Source organism: Spermophilus citellus, assembly GCF_964194105.1.
Source record: "Spermophilus citellus genome assembly, chromosome: 3".
In the NCBI taxonomy this organism is placed as follows: Eukaryota; Metazoa; Chordata; class Mammalia; order Rodentia; family Sciuridae; genus Spermophilus; species Spermophilus citellus.
The window spans coordinates 115,078,309-115,099,508 of NC_138184.1; the positions used below are offsets into that span (position 1 = coordinate 115,078,309).

Here is a 21,200-nt window from a genome sequence, read left to right on the forward strand (position 1 = left end):
CGAGTGCGTTATGCTTCCACAGCAATTCAAATCACCACCTGGCCACTGTGTCTCACTTCCATGAGGACAGTAAGGGTGCCCCCTTTATCCAAAAACAACTACTTGCCACAAGAAGTGCTCTCTGGAGTCCTGCTTTCCAAAAATGTAACTATTCAAAGGGCAGGAACATGAGCTTGGATGAAACAAACCTGTTCAATTTTTACTAAAACTAAACTTAAACCATAAGCCTTCATTTAACATGGATTTTTGTACTGTTTCAAGTCTCAAAAGAGAACGCTACAGCCCCCAAAGACTAAATCACTTGTCTCTTTTAAGAGTTATCAGAATAGCATTATACTGAAAGTGACAGTCCAGCTCTGCTCTGTTTGTTAATGCAGCACAGACTTGCTGGCCAACTGCAACTGGTCCTAAGTCCTTATCACAAATAAAACAATTTTTGTGCCATTTCTATTTTTCACTTAAATGTCCCCAGCTTTCCAAGACTCAGGACCTGTCAAGTGCTCTGTTGCCAAGACTCTGCCTGTCAGAAAGGTCAGCCTCCAGTACCTTCCAGTTGGGTCCCAGAGGACCTCTCTTGGTCTTGACTGACTGGAATAATGCTGGGTCTTCATCAGTTTTATAGTCCTGTAAAGAAAAACAGAATCAGAGGCTGAAAAGAAAACCAGAAAAAACCCTTTAACCTTACCAGAACAGCCCTCTTTGAAGCTACCAAAACTCATTCAACTTCCTATGCTTTTGCACGCAAGTAGTAAAATACTCCTGCATGCAATTAAGTTCGCAGTTTATTCTCTTTGCTTTAAACTTTTATCTTAGGCAACATGGCTACAAAATAACAAGTAATAAAAGTCCTGATCAGCAATCCACCATGACTGGTTACCAGACAGCTATCTGAGAACGAATCTGCCAACACTTTTCAACAGTCTCAGCATTTTGATACACAGGTAATCACATTCAAGAAATAAAACACACCACCTCATCTTCAACAACACCTGCAGATGGCTGTCCTGGACTCCTGATGCCCAGAGAGCGTCCCCTGTGACACAGATCAGAAGTACTGACCGCGTCCCCCTATCTCTCCTGTGGTGAGGTCTGCTCTGGATAGCTCCAGTTCTTGGTCAACCTCTCCAAAGAGGCTGTTTTCAGAGAGCTGTAGGAGGCACAGATCTGGGTTCCTCAAGGAAGAAGGACTACATTCCTGTCAGCCTCTGTCAAAGACAGTAAAGGTCAGGTGTCATGGGACTGACATAGCTATATCATGCCACAGAGGAAGGGCGCTAAACTCTAGACTTTGTTCAAGGTTCTAGTGCATGTAAATTTCATTGGCCTTAATCCCCTATTCCTGACAGAATGGAGAAAATAAAAGGAGTAAATCTTTTCTTACCTATCTGCTTTATAAAAGTTCTTATCATTACACACATATACATACTCTAAGGATAGAAATAAAAAATTATTTGTGAAGTGCCAAAAATAAACAAGCTGTAGCCATGCGCAGTGGTGCATGCCTATCAGGCCAGCAACTCAGGAGGCTAAGGCAGGAGGATTTCAAGTTTAAGGCCAGCCTCAGTAACTTAGCAAGGCTCTGTCTCAAAATTTAAAAAACGGCTGGAGAAATGACTCAGTGGTAAAGCACCCGGGGGTTCAATCCCCAGCAAGTTATAAGGTCAGAGGTAAGTTTAACATATTGCAGAGAGAGGAAGTGTACGGGTGGGGAGTCTCCTTTCCTGGTTTTTTTTTTTTTTTTGCAGCATTTGCGAAGGGACCACCAACTGTGGGGAACATGTCCAGACAAGTCAGGCAGGATACCCTACCTAAACCACTGTCTGGGAGATGAGGGCAGCTCCAGCACAAAGCAGACCCTGGACATGAACAAAGATCTAATACCAACCTTCACAAATCAAAGAAAACATGTTGAGAAGCTGCCATTCAAAACTCAATCGCTACTCAGTAAGCGATATAGCATGTTAATTTGTAGGGAGAAAGTTATAAATAAATTATGCAAAGAAAAAAAATGTGAGGGTCAGGGAGAAAATAAAACTTGAAAGAAAGATAATTGGGTAAATATGTGACCTTGAACTTGAAGCCTGTCTCAAGGTTGTCCAGAGCTACAAAAAGGCCCCACAATGGGCTAAAAATGTTGAACAAGCAAACTTAGCTGGTGACACCAACTTTTAAGGCTGTAAAAACATGCCATGTGGCACAGCTATGGGCATGAGGTCAGCCGCCATGACGTAGCAACAACACACTGAGAGGAGCTGCCTAGGAGGAGTTGGGCAACTGAAGTCACTTGGTAAGCCTGGGCTCAGTGCAAAGCGATATTACTGCCAGCAGTAGGGATCCTTAAATTCCAACTGAGAACTGCACCCTCAAAACTTCACTTGTGATGAAGATTCAGTTGTACAGGTGGTCTTGCGCCTGATTCACCATGAGAAATAAGTCCCCTGCTGACAGGGACAAGTCTGCCTGTATAGCGCACAGCACCGCTGCCAGTGCATGAATGCATCTGATCTTGCTACTAAGGCAGAAAGGACTTTTAGGTGATACTGGCACAATGTTTTCTTTAAAAATTCACATTAATGGTCACATCCCACATCTCTGCAGAAAAAATTCTGGCATAAAATCTGCAACAATCACGTAGTGAAATAAAGTAAATTAAAAAAAAAAACTTTTCTTTTAGGTCATAATAATTAAATTAAGTTTAAATTTAATTAAAACCCTCAATCAGGCTTGCTTTTTCCCCCCAAATTAAAAATTAACATCATATTAAATAATCACTTTCAGCATCATTTCCCTCAATCAAAGCCTATCTACTGAAGAGCTCCACGCAGAGGGGCACACACAGGATGCTGTCAGGGAGAGTCCAAGGGTTCAGAGGAGGAGGCCCAACCAACAGGTCCCCGACTCCTAGAGAGTCAGGCCAGTTGGAAGAAACAGAGACACAAACGAAACAAAACAAACAAAACAGCCAAACCCCAGGAAGCACATGGAACTGCCACAGAAAGCACAGCGAATTATAGGCAGAATTGGAACCAAATGAAATAGGCAAGGAACCCATTTTTAAAATGAATTTTAAAACATTTAAAAATAGAAAAATCTTACTGTTATAACTAAAATATTTTGATGATTAATTTTTTTTTATAAAAAGTGTTTTATATATATGTGTGTGTGTGTTTAGTTGTAGACAGACACAACACCTTTATTTATTTTTAAGTGGTGATAAGGGTCAAACCCAGGCCTCACACAGGCCAGGCAAGTGCTCTGCCACTGAGCCCCAGCCCATCCTGAGGGTTAAATTTTAATCATCAGTATAATGTTCCAAAGCCTGGCCAATGTTTGCCAGTTTATCTCACCTGAGGGAAAAATCCTCTTCCCGTTTTTTGCCTATTGACTGGGGAGTGTCATGGCACACAACACTCATGACACTGGTGGTTTTATTTTACAAAACCTGAGCAACTAGGGAGCCTGAAGGAGTGGAACAGTCAATACCATACATTTCCTGCATCCGAGAGGCCATCAGTTACAGGATGCGCCATTATTTTATGTACCATTAGGAAGAAAAACACTCAGCCAATAAAACATGCCGTAACTGGAAGACAACTTCTGATTTTGGATTTATTAAAATATGAGGGGGGAGGAGGTGGGACTGTAGAACTGATATTCAGAGTACAGAATCACTATGAATTTTAAAACTGCACACTTCAAGAGAAAGATAAAATATATCCACAAAATACAGCATACATAATTACTGCTAGGGCTAAAGGAATAACAGCAATGGCAGCATATGACAAGGGCAGTAATCCACAAACCAAGAAACAACTAATTTAAGAAAAGACAACTTGGCCTAAATTGCGGTCAGCATAAACCATTGTCATGTACAAGTAAATTAATCAAGGGGCAAGTCTCCCCAGAGATGGACCTGGGTAGGGCTATGAGCCCAGGGAAGGTTTGGTACACTGAATGGGTGAGACGAACCTCCACTGCGTGCTCCTCCTCGCAACGCCAGTCCCATTCAAGGCTGACAGCTTCAGGAAGTCTCCATTCAAATCTGACATAGACTAACTGACTACAGAAAGTGTAACAAAGATTCAAAACTTCTCTGCTTTGGACCTCGTACACTGTTCCCAAAAGTCCATTTCTGAAGCTTCGTTATCAGTGCTGGGTGATCAGGGAGACACTTTTCTCCTATGGATTCACACAATCATGGAGGTGAACTGAACCTCAAGTACCCAAAGCCCCTCATTTTCTAGATGAGGAAACCACTGTCCAAGAGGAGGTGGCCGGGTCCCCTCCCTCAGGACTCCACATCCAACCTTCCCAGCCTCGTCTGGGGCTCGTTCTGGCACACCACAGTAGAGGATGATGGCAGAAGCTGCCAACAAACTCTTGCCTCATCAGATCACTTCAAGAGCACCACGAAGCCGTGGCACCAGAGATGCCCAGGTGGACTTTCTTACGAGGGAGATCCATACACATGAATACCGGAGACCAAGTTTCCCCTCTCTGCCTTTTCCTCTTGAATGCAAAACAGCAAACATTAAAGATATCATACTGAAAATGCAAAGAAACCCAATTATTAACAATAGCACTTTAACCTTGACAGTTGAGAATAATGCATCTTGTCAAAACCTAGGAATTTTTTGTGCTTTTTAATGTTGGTTTGAATGTGTAAATGTTTAATCAGTTGAATTAAGTAGCAAGATATTAAAAAGCTAGTAGCAGATGCAGTTTTAATAACCTCGGTTTTGCATACCTACAATAAACATTTAATTTTTTTGAACAGTATCTTCTCTGCTACAATTTTATTGTTGAGTATCTGGTTTGGTCTTTCTGTATTTGAAAACTGGCCGATTTATATCCATATCACAATGAACAAATATATTCCTTCATGTATGACAGTTTCAGTATACAGAATGCAACCTCAGCTACCAATTATAGCTGCAAATGAGCAATAGTGTGGAATGAGACAGCCTGCTGGCTTTGTTAGTATTCTGTCTCCTTTGGGATCCCATGGGGAAAGGGGAGGCTCTGATGAAGAGAAGCCCTTGGCTCATAGTTTATTGTGCTTGCCACCAGCTGCAGACTTCTCATCTCATTAGTTCTTTTAGAATACTGTGGGTGAAGACAGCTGTAGCCTACTTGAGTCTTCAGCTCCTGGGTATTCTCAAGGCTGAATTTGCTATGCACTCTCTGTAATCCTTGGGAAAAAAAAGAAAGCAAATTCACCAGGCCAAGGAAATGCATTTTAAAAATGGCTTTTAAAATCATGTTTAAAAGTAGAAAAATATTATTGCTAAGGTGCATTGTGTTTCAAATTTTTGAAGATCCAATTTTAATTATCTGTATAATGCCCAGAGGCCTGGCCAGGATAAGGGCTTAGTAAAACCATCATTATCAAGTTAGGTATAATGTCCCTAGACACTACTTGCTCCACCAATAACAGTGTCTGAACAACATGAAAATCCAGTGGTATCAGCATAAGGTAGATTGGGATTAGTGTTAATACAACTCTATTTAATTGAAAACTCTTATTTAAGCAAAAATGAAAGCGAGTCAAAGTCAAGAAGCCCTTTGGAGAACAAAATAAAATATAATCTGGCAAGTAAATGGATTACTGAGTCTTCATGCTGGAGCCACAGAATACATTCATTAAATTCTCATAAATAACTTGTTTTCTGTCACTGGAATACAAAAGTTGTGCTACCTCTCGGGTGTACATCTGTTACTCACTCCAGTTCTCAACAGAAATTCTCAATAGAAACCTGATTCATTTTGAAGACAAAGAATATTAGTTTATGAATCTTTTAGCACAGTGGCTGTCCCCCAAAATCCAAATACAAAATCTGTGCAATCCAGCCTAAGTATGTCCTTCAGCCCAGGTTGAACTCATCATTATGAATGGGAAAGTGAGTAGGAGATGAGGAGCATGCTGGTAGGAGTTTCTTGACAGTTTGTGGAAAAATCAAGATGTGCTCCAGACACCAGACACTGATTAAAGAACCAGGCCTGGGTTCCCACAGGTGAGGCTAAGTGCACACTAAGGAAAGAGCAGGCAAGTCAGCAAGACCAGCCACTCCCGGACACCCAACCTCTGCTCATTTCTAAGGATCAAGGCCTGCCCGCCACATCACTCCCACGCCCCGCCCCGCCTGCCCTGGGAAGGGGGGATTTTGCAAAGTCAAAATAAAAACTTGAGAGGGTTATTAGGGTCTTGCAGACTGGTGCAAAATACTTTCCTTTAGTACAAGATGATTAATTAGGTGTCTATTCAAATAGCTCGAAGATAATCTCTAAGTTAAAAATGAATGGGTACTGCTGCCGACTTAGCAAGGCTTACTTCCTCTAATCACATCCTAAAACAAAAAGCCCAGGATTGAAGAAAGAGCTGAAAGAAATATGAAAATAAATAACAAACATAATTTAGTAGCACTGCTCTGCATTTTTAAAAAGTGTAGTTGTACTTAAAAAAACAAAAAGTTTCTGGATCCTATCATCATGGACCAAGTGCAAAATGCATAACTGAAGCTGATGGAATTCAAGCCAGCCCCCAGAGGGTAAGCCCATTTAAAAAATATTTGCATTAAATGTTGTAATAGCAAATAACAGAGGTGTAAAGAGAAATAACATTTACTAACTTGTTTAAGAAACTGATTTCAACAGTTATTTTCCAATAAGCAGCTTTCTTTTCTATTTTTAATTACATCTCCCCAGTGACTCCTCACCCTTTCAGGTTCCCACAGAGTACCATTAATATAGTATAAGTAAATCTCATTAATTCAGGTCCTACCACCTTGGAATTCATAATCACTCGGACAGGGGCTGGGCTGAAGTTTATCTTTGCATGATCTATGAAAAAAAGATCTGCTACACAAATTAATAGAGTAACAAGATCTCAGGAGGGCTGTTTAAACAGTTCAGAAGTGTTTTAGAGCAATTCAGAAGCATTCATTTGCATATAATTATTATGCTAATTACAAATCATTCTTATCTATTCATTAAAGCAGATTCCCAAAGGACCACTAATTGTCAATAACTTGTTGGCCTAGTTTCTGTTACTGAATGTACCTCAGAGGAACAAAACTGCATTAAAAAATATTCTACAGTTCAGCCCTCTCATTAATCCGTCCTGGCTTTCCACCAACGAGTTCTACAAGCTGCATTTTTAAACAACTGTACTGAGAACTGCAATCAAATCTGCACCTCAGACAGAACACTTCTGTAATCTTCTGATCACATAGAGACTCTCCCAAAGACTCCTGGTGGACAGGCATGATCCTGGCATCTACGAGGCATCCACAGGGAACCTCCAAGGAGCTCCCTGCTACCTGTGGTCACTCTGATGGGTACAGCACTATCTTCCTGCCTTCTGATCTCATCTTTTCCACAATCAGAGGTCACCAACACTGCTGTTTATGAAGGCACACCTCAAAAGCCTTTGGAAGATTACAAATTAATAGAAAAGGTGGTCAGAATTTCGGACCTAAAAAAAAAAAAAATCACAGGAAAATGCACAACACAGCAAGGAAAACCAAATATTGTGCTATAGAATTAGACAGGAATGAGCACTGGGAAGTGAGAAGAGGGGGTTCCTGGACAGTCCTGGGCTGGTAAGGGGCCCTCAGCAATTAGTAGCCTGCGGGGCCCCTCCTCCATCCTTCCCTCAGGGGAGCTGGGTTTGGGTATATTTCATGTACAAATATGCAATATATTTATTATTGTAACATTATACTTACTATATGTTTATTCTTAATTATGGTGTAAAAATGAGTATAAAATTTAAAATTCTAGACACCAATGAAAAGAGTTTTAACATTAACATGACAATACCATTAAATGTGCTTGTCTGTCAAACAATCATCTATTTTAAAATTAAATTGCACATACTTGAAATGCAAGTGACATGTTTAGGAAAGTTTTAACAATGATGTATCTGCTTTCTTTTAAATGATAGCAGATCACTGAGCATACTACATTGAATTCCCACAACTAAAATGGGGAAAAATATCCTATTGAAAAATCTGAGTGCACCCTCTCCAGTAAAATGTTAGTTTATAACTTGACCTTCAGCTCCTAAATCCCATGATACACTTCAATCATTAGCACTAATTTAATAGACATTAAATAGGAAAATTATTAGGGAAAAAAAAAGTATCATTTCTTTACAGTAAGAACAATCTCTATTAAGAGCATCATTCTTGCTACTATTTTGGAGCACTTACCCACAGCCAGGCAGCACATCTCCCAGTCAGCTCTCCCCACCACGGAGCAGGGGGGCAGGGAAGTGAGCATCTTGGCCTGAGCCCACCCTTGCAGAGCACAGAAACAGGGACCCAGTCGCTGCCCTATCTGACACCAAAGCCAACCACAAAACTACATCACAAGAGTGTTTTACACTTATCCTTTGATTATACTCCAGTACTTGAAGGGATCTCTGCTCCTTCTCAGCCTAGAGAGCCTCCTCTAAGAAAGAGGTGAGATGAAAAGAGGCTTTCTATGAGGGACACACTTTAAAAACTTGCCTTGAAGCTGTCCACACTAAGTTCTTTAAAACTACCTGCCATTAGCTGCTCAAAAACAACTTTCTGGTTCTCACCAGGGAATTCATTCCCACCCAGGGAACTGGAGCAAATTCAACTTCACACAACTCCCTCCTCACTTTTTTTTTTTTTTGCTTAAAACGTAGAAGAAATCAGGAATGAGCATTCACATTGGTTCTAGTAAGAAGACATTTTGTGCAAAGTATGCTGTACACAAATTTTTAACAGAGTTAAAGAGCCTTGCTAGGATTTCAGCAAGCCTAAAATAAGCGATATGTGCTTTTCCCACAAGAGGGCGCTGCCAGCCAACTGTGTCTTCAAATACACCTGGCGTTCTCCAAGTCCACTACTGGAAGTGATCTGAAATAACTTGACCATGTAAGGCAGCAGAATAAAGTGGGAAAATATTTTCACATTTCTTTATAATAGGAACCATGCTTACATTTATTTATATCTTCTCTGCAGATTGGGGGAGACCTCCTGTAACTTACCACAAGAAAGACCTGGACAGTGGTTTGTTTTGCAGCATAGCAAAGGCAGGAAGACATGAACACGTGACAAGTGCAAATTTTTTAAGTATAAGCAAAATCACTGCTGCTTCAAAACCTGCACAAGCTGTTTTCTCCCTCCGTTCAGGAGGCCACTATACAGATCCATCACAAGGGAGGAGCTGGCTCCCGCTCCCCGCTTCTTCATTATGCACGCATTAATAAGGAGCCTTTGGAGTTCTCCACAGACATCAGTGATAAGTTACTGACTTTTAAGACAGAAATGAATGTCTAGGCTCATTTTAACAGCAGAAGGAAGCAGCACTCCACTGAGATCAAGTGTCTGCTCCTGCTGGAGAGAACTAACCAAAGCAGCATTTGGCAATCACAGGACTTGCTGGAGCTCAGCCACCAACTTCTCATCAACAAAAGCTCTTTTCAGATCTAAAGACTGGGTAGCCACCGAAGAGTTCTGAGAAGCAGAAAGCCCTTCTTAGGAAATAAGAAGCAACAGTTGGAAAAAATGTAACATCCAAAAGGGAGAATGAAGTAGAGCTATGGTCCACGGTGGCCATCTCAGTTCTCACCGACCAAAGGCTGTGTCATTTTATAGCTCAAAAACTAACAAATATTAACAATTTCACATGGTTTGATCAAATATTTAACTTTTGTCAGTCAGATTTCATTACTTTTTTTAATTTTGAAGAGAAAAAATTTAATGTTAATCAGATTATTTAAAAAAAAAACAGGGCTGGGGATGTGGCTCAAGCAGTAGCACGCTCGCCTGGCATGCACAGGGCGCTGGTTTCGATCCTCAGCACCACATAAAAATAAAGATATTGTGTCCACAGAAAACTAAAAAATAAATATTAAAAAAATTCTCTCTCTTTAAAACACACACACACACACACACACACAGTCATCCCAGCAGCTTGGGAGGCTGAGGCAGGAGGATCCCGAGTTCAAAGCCAGCCTCAGCAACTGTGAAGCGCTAAGCAACTTAGTGAGACACTGTCTCTATATAATTAAATACAAAATAGGGCTGGGGATGTGACTCAGTGGTCGAGGGCCCCTGAGTTCAATTCCCAGTACCCAAACAAACAACAACAACAACAAAACATTGTATGATTTTTCATGTCTTTAAAATTAACACTTTAAAAAAGGCAGTACAGTAAAATATGTATTTACTAAGATTATCTACTCAAATATATAACACCTAGGCACCAACAGAATGTACAACCAAAAAAAGAACCTCCCAACCCTTCTGAAAGCACAAGTAACAAACTCTGCTTAAGATGCTGCCAAAACTTAGATGCCTCCAAATATACTGACCCAAGTGTCATCAGATTTCAATCAGCAAGGTTAACACTTAGAGTAATACTCAAAACAGCAATATAAATATATGTGTATGTGTGTGTGTATGTTTATTTTTAAAATAGTTCACACTCATGATTTAAAATAAAACCAAATCATATAAATTTATTTTCAAAGGCAATGAATTAAAAAAAAAAAGAAAACTCAAGCTTATTCCTGGCCACATCTAAAAGGAATGTTGTTCTGCCTACTAAAACAATTCACCAAATGAATGGATAATAACCAAAGAACAAATGGTGAATGGTAGGGAAATCCAAAAAGTACAAAATTTCAAAACCACTTCATTATCCTTGACATCACAATCCTTAAAAAATGAAAAGAAAAAAGAAAAAAGAAAAAATATCCTAGAACTTATTAAGTTGATAAGAGAGCCCAACAATCTCATGATTTTCTGACATCCAATTAGAATGTGTGGGGGCTGTTCATTTAGCAAATTCGAATCTCCAAACTTCCCAGCTCTAATTAGCCCCTGAACCCTATAACTGGGCTGCAGCCTGGGGTCCAGCACTGGTCCATGCCAGCTGTGCCCTTTGGTGAAGGAACATCCAGCACCATCTTCTAAAGAAACAACAGTTGAAACAAACTATCTCCAGGACACTTGGAAACACTCAAGCTGATCCACAGATAAGTATCTTGTACTTTCCTTAGATACGATTATTTCTTTATGTGGAAAAATTTACGCGAACACCACACAGCAAATACTAAGTTCCAATAAATTATTAGAAGAGCAAATGAAATAATGTATGAGTGGTGTTCTCTGTAAGAAACCAGGCCAAAACACATCTTTGGGTCTCCAAGCTTTTTATTCTATTGCACACACATAAATCAAAATATGCCAGAGTTCAGCAGGGGAGGGAGGAAGTGATCAAGACCACTGAGGAAAGCAGAGAACTAGGGAAGATGCAGGGGAAACAGGCAGCAGTTTCAATCAGCAACAGAAAGGAAAATCTCAGGATCCCATGCTCTAGAAAGGCAAAAGGCAGCAGTCCTGGGTGGAGCCCTGAGTCTCCTCCCTCTGGATACAAGGCTGTTCCTTGGGCTACAAATTTCTTAACAGTACAAATAGAGGTTGAGGTGAATGTTGTTTGACCTTGGCCTCCAAATCCTACTAGAAGTCTGCGTGCTGTCTGATCTTGATCACTAATGGTGAGTCAAAACACAGCTTTCTCAAAGGTGAGCAAGGGCAGGAATTACTGGGAGAGCTGGACAGACCAGAGCAAGGCCTACCCCAGAGATTATCAACAGAGAGAGGGCAACAAATTTGCATTTCTAACATGCTTGCCCAAGGGCAGACCACCCTTGAAGCGAAAGGGCCACAAGTGTTCTAGTCTGATCTGGGTCATAAGGACTCTGACAATCTCTGAAGTTGGCCACAAGGATCCCTGGAAACTTCTTAACTTCCAAGGAGTGCAGGAGACTGGGCTTGCCAACAGCAGGTCGCTGCACACTGGCCAAGTGCTTTCCGAAGGAGACAAAACCAGGCAAAGAAGAGGCAGCGGTGCTGAGGGAGAAGTGATTCTAGGTACTGCAATGAAGCTGAGCTTTATCCACAGCCCACCCTCTCAGCAGGGACGGCCTGTGTCCTCCAGGGTACCAAACCAAGAAGTGACTAGTGAGTGACCCTACAGCTCTGCCACAGGAGCTTGTGCTCACAGAGCTGCCCACGAGAAGCTCTTGTGCTGAGACAGAGGCAGGGCAGTCCAGAGTTCAGCAGACAAGGCCCACGGCCCAGGAAGGGAAGGGTAGCTACCTGGGCGGGTACCAGGGCTGCAGAGGGGCTGTGGTGCCCTGAGCCGCACTGTCACACAGCCTTTCCTGCTTTCCCCAAGGAGAACCCTGGCAAATGGAGAAAGGCACCAGGAAAAAGGAGAGAGATCCAGGGCAAATAGGACCGCCCAGGTCATTATCCTTAGATTCAGGTCAGGACAAGGGGCATGGTGGTATTTAAGGTCGAGCGTGGGTTCAATCCCTGCGTGGGGGCATACAAAAAGGAAGAAATTGGGTGAAATCTGAGCCTTATCTTAAGAGCTGCCAAGCTTACTGGGTAACCCCCAAAAAAGAGGCCCCTCGGAGCTCTGTAGGGAAGTCCCGGTACAGGAATCTATCAATCAGGGCACCCTGCACACCTTTCCTGTGACCCAGAAATGAAATGGAACACGAGTTTCTAACTTGTGTCTCCTCATTTCTGGGAAAACCATCTAACATCACTGTGGTCCCCAAAATGTAACTCTTGGTTCTGAAATGCCTCATAAAGGAAAACTATTTCACCACAAATTAAAGCAGGACAAATGAGGGCAACAAGTCTGCTCTCTTTAGTTTGCTATATTACAACATGGAACTGACCTATATTTTTCTGCTACATCTTCCAAACAATACTTTTATGTCACTAATATTTGTCTTTTACTGATATCTAGAAAACATATGTTAAGATGCATCATTTTTAGAATACATCTAAATATTTTGAATTAACATTATTTCTACTACCAAAAAAAAAAAAAAAAAAAGCCCATAAGTCACATAACATGTACTGCAGAGGAAGGCCAATACCAATCCTTTTTGGTTTCACATAAATACCTTAAAATATGGTTCCAATTTCTCTCTCTCTTTTTTTAAACAGTGCTCATTTTCTTTCAAATTACTTCCAAAAATGAAGGTCTCTCTGATGTTAATCGTGTGTACACTTCAGCTTATACTTTAAAAGAGTCTTCCTCTCCTGGGAAGTGACTTTTGTATACAAATCATGGAAAGCTACTTAGACAAAGTGCTGGGGATGATTAAAAGGGGCCAGATTCAAATTTATACCTCAAAAAAAGCAGAAGCAGATGTCAACTGGCTCATTTTGTGTACATTTTGGAAATGAGTTGAAGATATGCATGTGCATCTCATCAGGACATGTAAAGAACCCTCAACTTTTTCCTGCAGTTATCATCAATGACAACTTTAGAAACTGGAAAAACAACAATAAGGACGACAACTTTAAACTTGCCTTCTCGTGTTCTATGCTGGACACCTGACTAACCACAACAGACCTAACCTCTTTAATGTGACCAAAAAGGTGTTTGTTCACTTAGAAACAATTCAGAAGTTTTAGAAAAGAAGACACATCATGTATTTTTCCTTTTTTAAATTTTTTTTTTATTTTTTTAGTTGTAGTTGGACACAATACCTTTACTTTATTTATTTTTCTATGTGGTGCTGAGGATTGAACCCAGGGCCTCACACGTGCTAGGCAAGCGTTCTACTACTGAGCCATAACCCTAGTCCCACATCATGTATTTTTCATCATCTAAAATGAGCAAAGAAAGAACTAAAGTAGCATTTTGTTCATTTACTACTTGAACAATAAAAACTTCAGCTTCTCCAAAATGCCTCCCCCACCTTGTTTTTGTCTGTTCTGAGAACATCGCTATCCTGAACTCATGGGCTGAGGCCTTTTTAAAAAAAAAAACAAAACACTACAGAGGAAAACACTCTGCAAATTCTCTCTGATCCACTAAAACTTGACTGTCAGGCTCACTCCATGCTAGGAACCAAGCATCTTGCTGTGTCCCAGAAACACAGGACTGACAAGTATTACTGTCCTGGTCCCCAGGGAGCCCCCAATTCCCAGAAAAAGGCTATTAAGGAGTGACACCTGGGTTAGACTTAAAATGGGGGGAGGAGGTTCGAGGGCTGGGGCCGGCAGGACTGCAGGTAGGACATGTGTTCTGCTGCAGCCTGGTGAACTCTATGCTTGCTGTAAGTCAGGCAGAAGGCCCCTTCCTTCTTGAAGATATAACGTCTTAATAACCCTTCACCCCTGTCCCTTGAAACAGGAAAAATGGTTTTGTATGGTGGATACATTCTAATGAGCCAAAAGAAACTGAGACATTTAAGCAGAAATCCCAGGCTTCTCACTTGTTTCTTCAGGAAATGTTATCTTCTAGCAAGTCACACAGAGCAGTGTCTAAAGCAATAGTCGCATACACATTTCCCATAAGGTAGCCACAAAAAGTCCTATCAACCCATGTACTGAAATATATATGATTTCTGTAGCAACTACTCTGTGAACCTGGGTCATACTGACAGATTTTTACAACAAATCCTTGTTCCTAGAGTTATTGTGACAATGTCACTCTTTGATTATGTAAACATGTCAAACCATGTAGCCAAGTATTCAGTTACACCAGGGGTCAAATCACATCTCTTCTGCACATGATGAAGTTAGCAGTTCATAATGACGACCAAAACACAGCAAGTCGACAACACCAGCGATGTGGAGTCTCCTGACAACCTAGCAGAGTCAAACCCTAAAAGTAATCAGCAGTCACTCTGAATTAAAATGGTTGGGGTTGTGTTTGTGTTAAATCCACCTGCAACCACAGAAAGCTCCGCTAGGTGGAGCTGCATGGAGCTTCACTCTGAACAATTCTTGGTTTCTTTACTCCCCAGTTATTTTAAAGTTATTTAAATTTTGATAGGACTTGCCTATTTACCCTCTCAAAAATTCTAATGTAATAACTGTTCACATGTTTATAAAGCAAGTAATATAAAACAACACAACCACTTTAAAAGTTGATTTTAAAAAATTAGCTCACTCGGAAACCCCAGAGTAGTTCAACAGAAAGGAGGAAAAAAAAAATCACTCAATTAGGACAAAACCCTCTAGAAGTGTCAGTGCCACAGTCTGAACTCTGAGAGATCCCCACCCTGCAGCAAGCCTCAGGTTGTCCCCCGCCTCCACCCCGCCCCGCCTTCCAAACCATCACCAATACATTTATTTGAAGAACTAAGGGTCAAATCTTATCAACTTTTAAACTGGGTAGGATAAGACAGACACACTGCTCTGACGAATTTCTGGGCATTCACAACAGCACAGGTAAGTAGATCTGGCACACAGACGAAGGGGACAAATTCTAATTAGTTACGTGATCTCCCACTCAGAGGACAGTGCTCTCTCCCTATCACAGAAGCAGCGCTGAGAAAAACAAAGGAGGAACCCAGCCAAGGCCTCCGAGCACAGGCCTCGACAAGCCGATGCCTGGTGAAGGTGGGTGCCCTGTGTACCCAGCAGGAGAGGGACGCCCCAGCTGAGCTGGGATCTGGAGGGTGGGTGTGACCATAAGCCAGCACCCACTCAATGCAGACCTCCACAGTCACTCTGGTCCTCTACACAAGCACTCAGCGAATTTGGGAAGAAAGGGAATCCTACCTGCGTTCCCAGTCCACCTCCCCTCCTCCCAGGGTAACACAGGTGACCACCCCACTGGTTGCAGCCCCCCCCCCCCACCTTACTTAGCTTATTCTCACTACTCAGCTCTCTATTCAAATGTCATTCCCACCCTCAAGGAACAAGTTTTCAGCATTAAAAATTAACTACTGGCCTGGCAGGAAGGGGTCTGAGGTGATCCTGCCCACAAATGAGCCGCCCTCCCTGAAGCGCAGAGGGAGCCTCCGACTTGTCTCTGACCACAGACTGTGGGGACGGCTGACGGAAAGTCATTCTCCTGGATCAGGCTAAACTGCCTGGCCACTGGTGTTGTGCAGACAGCAACAGGAAACCCAAACCATCACGGAGGACATCCCCCCAGACCTCTGCATACACCTGCCAGTCCTCCCCCTCCCTCTTCCCATCTTAGGTTTTAACCTATCACTCCATATCAAGTACAGCCAATTCCTAGAAGTGGAATTCTGCTCGGTCAAAGGACGTGTATGTGTGTTAATTCTGCTAGACCAGTTTGACCAATTTATACTCCCCTAGGCGAGGAGTGGGAACGCTGCTTTCCTCCTCTCTTTTCCCACTCCTCGCCCCCTTCAGGCTGACACCAACTAACCTCACATCCCAGTGTGAGCTCTCAACTCACAGGTCAGTTTCCTCACCGTCCTCAAGCTCCTCGGGTGAATCTGAAGTCTCCCTGAGAAAGTGGGACCCGACCTAGATCCTGGAGGACACGTAGGCTTTGGACAGAGAGTAAGAAGTCCCAGAAAGGCGATGAGAACAGGTAGTGCGCCGGGACAGGAAAGCACAGGACGTAATTGGTGGCAGGCTGGTTTGAGGAAAGGAAGACAATGACTGACAAAGTGGGGCCTCACCTGGAAGGAGTGAAGGCCAGGGGACAGAGCACTGGACTGACGGTCAGAATGCCCACTTCTGGCACCAGCCCAGTGATCATGAGAAAAACTAGCTCACCTGGGCTCCAGCTTCCTCACTTGTAAAACAAGAGAGGTGGGCCCCGAAACCACGCTCTGAAGCTGCAGAAGTGCACATTCAAAGTGAACTTTAGGGTCAAGACTAGTGTCAGACAAGCAGGACTGCAGTGGTCGAGGGGACAGGCAGGACCTCCTCAGCCCCACAGTCCAGTCACCCCACACTGACAAATGGAGGGGTGCCAGGAAACTGCTGAGACAAGCATGGGGACAACTTTCCATGCCGGGACGGCAGACAGGAGAGGATGTGTTGAAGAGCGGAGCCCTGCCCACAGCTCTCACTGCGGCCCCCTCCCCGTTACTCACCCAGCCTCTGTGCCCTGTCAGGCAGGGCAACGCTCTACTTTGGTCACTTTTAGGCTTCAACCTTCACCATCAAAGGCCCCTTGGCCTCTTTTATAGCAGAAAAATGTGCAAATTTGTTTTTTTTTAAATGTCAGGTTTGACAATTCCTACGCACCAGTCTTTCTTGAATTATGCACAACTGAGAAAGTGCACTGATGAAAAAGCCGTGACCCAGTGTTCACACCAGCCAAGAGTCAGACACAGCCAAGACGATCACCGATGGATGAGAGCAAATGGAATGTGTATATCCACACGGGGGAGCGCTACTTAGCCACAAAGAAATACCTGACACCGTCACAATGTGAACTGATCTTAACAACACCACGCAGCAGGCCACCCATCGACACGGAATACCCAGAACAGGCAGATCCCAAGAGACTTTAGAGATCTGTAGTTGCCAAAGTTTGGGGTGGGCAGCCACGGGAAGTGCTAGGGTACGGGCTGTCCTTCTGGGGTGACCAAAAGACCCCTGGACTGGAGAGCATGGATGGCTGAGCATACTGAATACACTGTTACAGAACCACTGCACATTCTAAAGTGGTAAATTTTATGTTATGTGAATTCTATCACAATTAAAAAAAAACACTTCTACAAATTCAATACAATTTAAAATAAATTTGCATCTACTCTTTTTTTTTTTTTTAAGGGGGTTGGTACCAGGGATTGATCTCAGGGGCCCTCAACCACTGAGCCCCATCGCCAGCCCTATTTTGTGTTTTATTTAGAGACAGGGTCTCACTGAGCTGCTTAGGGCCTTGCCATTAATGAGGCTGGCCTTGAACTTGAGATCTTTCTGCCTCAGCCTCCCAAGCTGCTGGGATGACAGGCATACGCCACCATGCCTGGCTGCATCTACTCATTTTTAAAATGTAACTCGGAAAACATGAGCTGTGAACACTGGAAAATAAAACCACACACAAATAGGTGCGTGCAGACTCCCACCCGAGGCTGGTGGACGCAGGCTCTCAGAACCCCTCCACCACTCCAGTTACTAAGGACAGCAGTGACAAGGGCCTGGTGAACTGCACTGCTCACGTGCTCACGTGTGACCCTGTGGGGTGATAAGCCTTTACCTCACACGAGGTAATGAAAGCACAATGAGGTCACGCAACCTGCCCAATATAAAATGGTAGAGTCTCAGAACCTCAGGTTGAGGGCGATCTCATTTCAGAATGTCTTAGTGCATCTCCACCGACTCACAGGCACATGCCACACACCACTCACACAGAGTCATCTGCGGCCTCTGCGTGCGCAAAACTTCCACGAGAGCACCCTCTCGAGCACTGTGCCTGGGTGTTCTCCAGGCCAGCAGAGCCTTCGCTCCATTCCAGAGGGCACCCTGGGAGGGAAGGAAGAGCCCCAGAGCCTCTGGGCTCTACACAACCTGCCTTACTCCAGTCACTCCACCCACCAGCCATCTTGCCTGAGAACAAGAACAAAGAACTGCTTTTATGCTCCCAGCAAAACCAAAGAGGCGCCCTCACTCTGCTGGTGAACAGCAGGGTCTGCACACCTGCAAGCCCCAGGATTGGCTCAGTGCAGCCATTCTGACTGGCCACCACCTCTGAATGTCTCTTCCAGCATACCCCACCGTCCCGAGATGCCAAACAGTTCTTGTGACCAACTCTGGGTCAGCCAAATGACTCACTCATTCATTACCCCCAGTTACTGTTCTTCCCCTCAGCACTCCGTCACATAAAGTAAATCATGGCTCGAAAAGATACTGAGAGAAATAAAAGACTGTAAAACAGACACCTCATTTGAATGACCCTCACTTCTAAGGTTTAGGAAAAAACCTCTGTATATAACTTCAAAGGTAGAAACAACCTTAAAATTGAAGTAATTTCAAATTGCAGGACCACTAAAATTAAAGAAGGTTCCTTCTCAGTATTTGCTCTTCTAAGTAGAGAAGTGGCTCTAGCAGTGTAGGGACCAGACAGGCACAGGGTCACTGCTGTCAGCTCCAGTGATTTCTGAGAAAAGGTCAGAAACCTTTAAGTTTACCATTAAATTTCAACAGCAAAACCAGACATTCGTTTGGTTTATTTCTGTTATTTGGTTTATTTCTGTTTGTGTTTATTTCTGTTCAGCTGACAACACTACTCAGGTTCAGAGAATAAACACAAAAATAGAAAAGGAAGGTGATGCTGGCTGAACCTATTGTGCTTGGCCATGACAAACCAGGGCTGCTGCTTCCCCACAGCTCTGGCTCTCTGGACTAGCAGTGAGGGACTCACTGGTTGTCTTCATACGCAAAAAATCTTAAATGTGCCCTGCAAATCCACCTGGCACTTGGCATGCTACAAAATAAGATATATCGGAGTTAATATTCACAAAACCTCAGCAATAAAATATGAGGGTCTTAATTTGGCATGGGGATTATTTTTAATGGCAAAAACTTAAAACAAAGCCTAAAGAACCAACAATCAAAACAGAAAGCTAAGTATTAAATTAAGCTATTGCACATAAAAAAACATTTTCCACAAATATTAACTTTAGCTTTGGCTCAATTACTAAAAACTTACGTGTAAGTTACATTTTTGCCTTCTTAATCACACTTGAAATGTATGAAGGACTCATGTTAAAGAAACTCAAAGGGAGGGTGGGGAAGGGGCCCGGGAGAAGGAAAGACGGTGGGATGAGATGGACACCATTACCCTAGGTACATGTATGACTGCACGATAGTGATTCTACTTTGTGCACAATCAGATAAGTGAAAAATTGTGCACCATTTGTGTACAATGAATCGAAGAGCTCTCTGCTATCATGTGTAACTGATCAAAACAAATAAAAAATAAAAAAAGAAACAAGAGAGAACACTTCTGTAAACAATGTTTTTTCAATAAAAACACACACCTGTGTACACCAGCTATACTGTAATTTCTTAAAATGGATCACTTGCACAGAGGCAAGATACACACAGAAACAAGTCGCCTTCTCTCACTCTGAATCTCTTTGCTGAGGCTGAGCTCCAGGCTTATTTCAGTGTGCAAATACAGGTCATAAAGGAAAGAAAGAAAATCACTTTTACATGTAAATTGGGATACATTAAAATGTTATCAAGTGGCATTTTACTTACAGCTGGTTCAACTTGACTTCGATCTGCAATATCTATGTGGACAATTTCGACAGTTTTCCATGTGTTTGGATCCAAACTGTGTACCTATAAACAACAAAGAGAAATGAAACAACAAAATCTAGATTACTCTTGTTAGGTAAAACTATCACACTTACATGTATAATCTCCATCTTGAATCTTAGAATACATTATGGGGAATGAAAAAAATGCAAATTACCTATCATATTAGCTGTCTGATCTTGAGGGATCTAGGAATTATTACAGCCTTAAGCACCCCCAAATAAGGGGGGGGACACCGACACATGAAAGAAATCTGTCAATGTCACCTGGTGGTAGTTCTCATCTGACCTGTGTTAAAACAACAAAGTCTTGAAAGCTGTAGGTCACGTGCTAACACAAGGAGTCTAAGAATCAGGCTCTAGGCTGCACTGTACACTCCAAGACCTCTCCTGAATTTGCTATACCCAAAGCGGTTCATTTTCAGTATGATGTTGACTCCTCTATGCTTTATTGCTGGTCTTTTATTTCTGAAACTTCATGAACCAATTAAGGATTGTTTAAGAACTGCCAACAGATACACCCACTTGAGAGCTGAAAATGGCAGACTAACTAACCCACACATGAATTAAAACACACCAAACTATCTCATCTAAACCCTAAATTTTAGAGAATTACTATGAAATGTTAAATGATCACTTGAAAGAAAACTAAAGTACTACAAATTAAAATTCAAAAGGTCTATTAGAAGGCATCAATTACAAAAGAGCACAGTCCTACAACAATAAGAATAGAATTTACCACAATCGTTACCACTAACAGTATATCCTATGATTGGAATGGTAGTTCTCAAACTGGGGTGTACATCAAAAAACCGACTCCTGGATCCCACTCTAGAGCTTGGGATCCAGGAGCTCTGGGGTGGGGACTGAGTATCTGCATTCCTAATGAGTTCCCAGATGCTGCTGCTGGCCCAGGGACCACACATTGCCAGTGCATCCACCAAGGATGCCAGATGCCCTTTCACATTTCCCAACAAGCCTTAAGAATCATGTCTCTGAGTCCAAGATGATGTTCTTTTTTTTTTTTTTTTTTTTTTGGTGCTGGAGATTGAACTCGGGGCACTCGACCACTGAGCCACACCCCCCAGCCCTATTTTGTATTTTATTTAGAGGCAGGGTCTCACTGAAGTTGCTTAGC

The 21,200-nt window shown here is 42.5% G+C and overlaps 1 protein-coding gene across 1 annotated transcript in view; it reads right to left on the minus strand.

Moving 5' to 3' along the window:
- The window catches only part of PITPNB (phosphatidylinositol transfer protein beta), a 63,433-nt gene that overhangs the window by 20,628 nt on the left and 21,605 nt on the right, over nucleotides 1-21,200 (minus strand). The window contains exons 7-8 of the mRNA XM_081283799.1: nucleotides 20,004-20,087; nucleotides 547-624 (exon numbers count right to left, since the gene is read on the minus strand). Coding sequence (XP_081139925.1) covers nucleotides 547-624; nucleotides 20,004-20,087 — 162 coding nt within the window. The remainder of the gene's footprint in view (nucleotides 1-546; nucleotides 625-20,003; nucleotides 20,088-21,200) is intronic.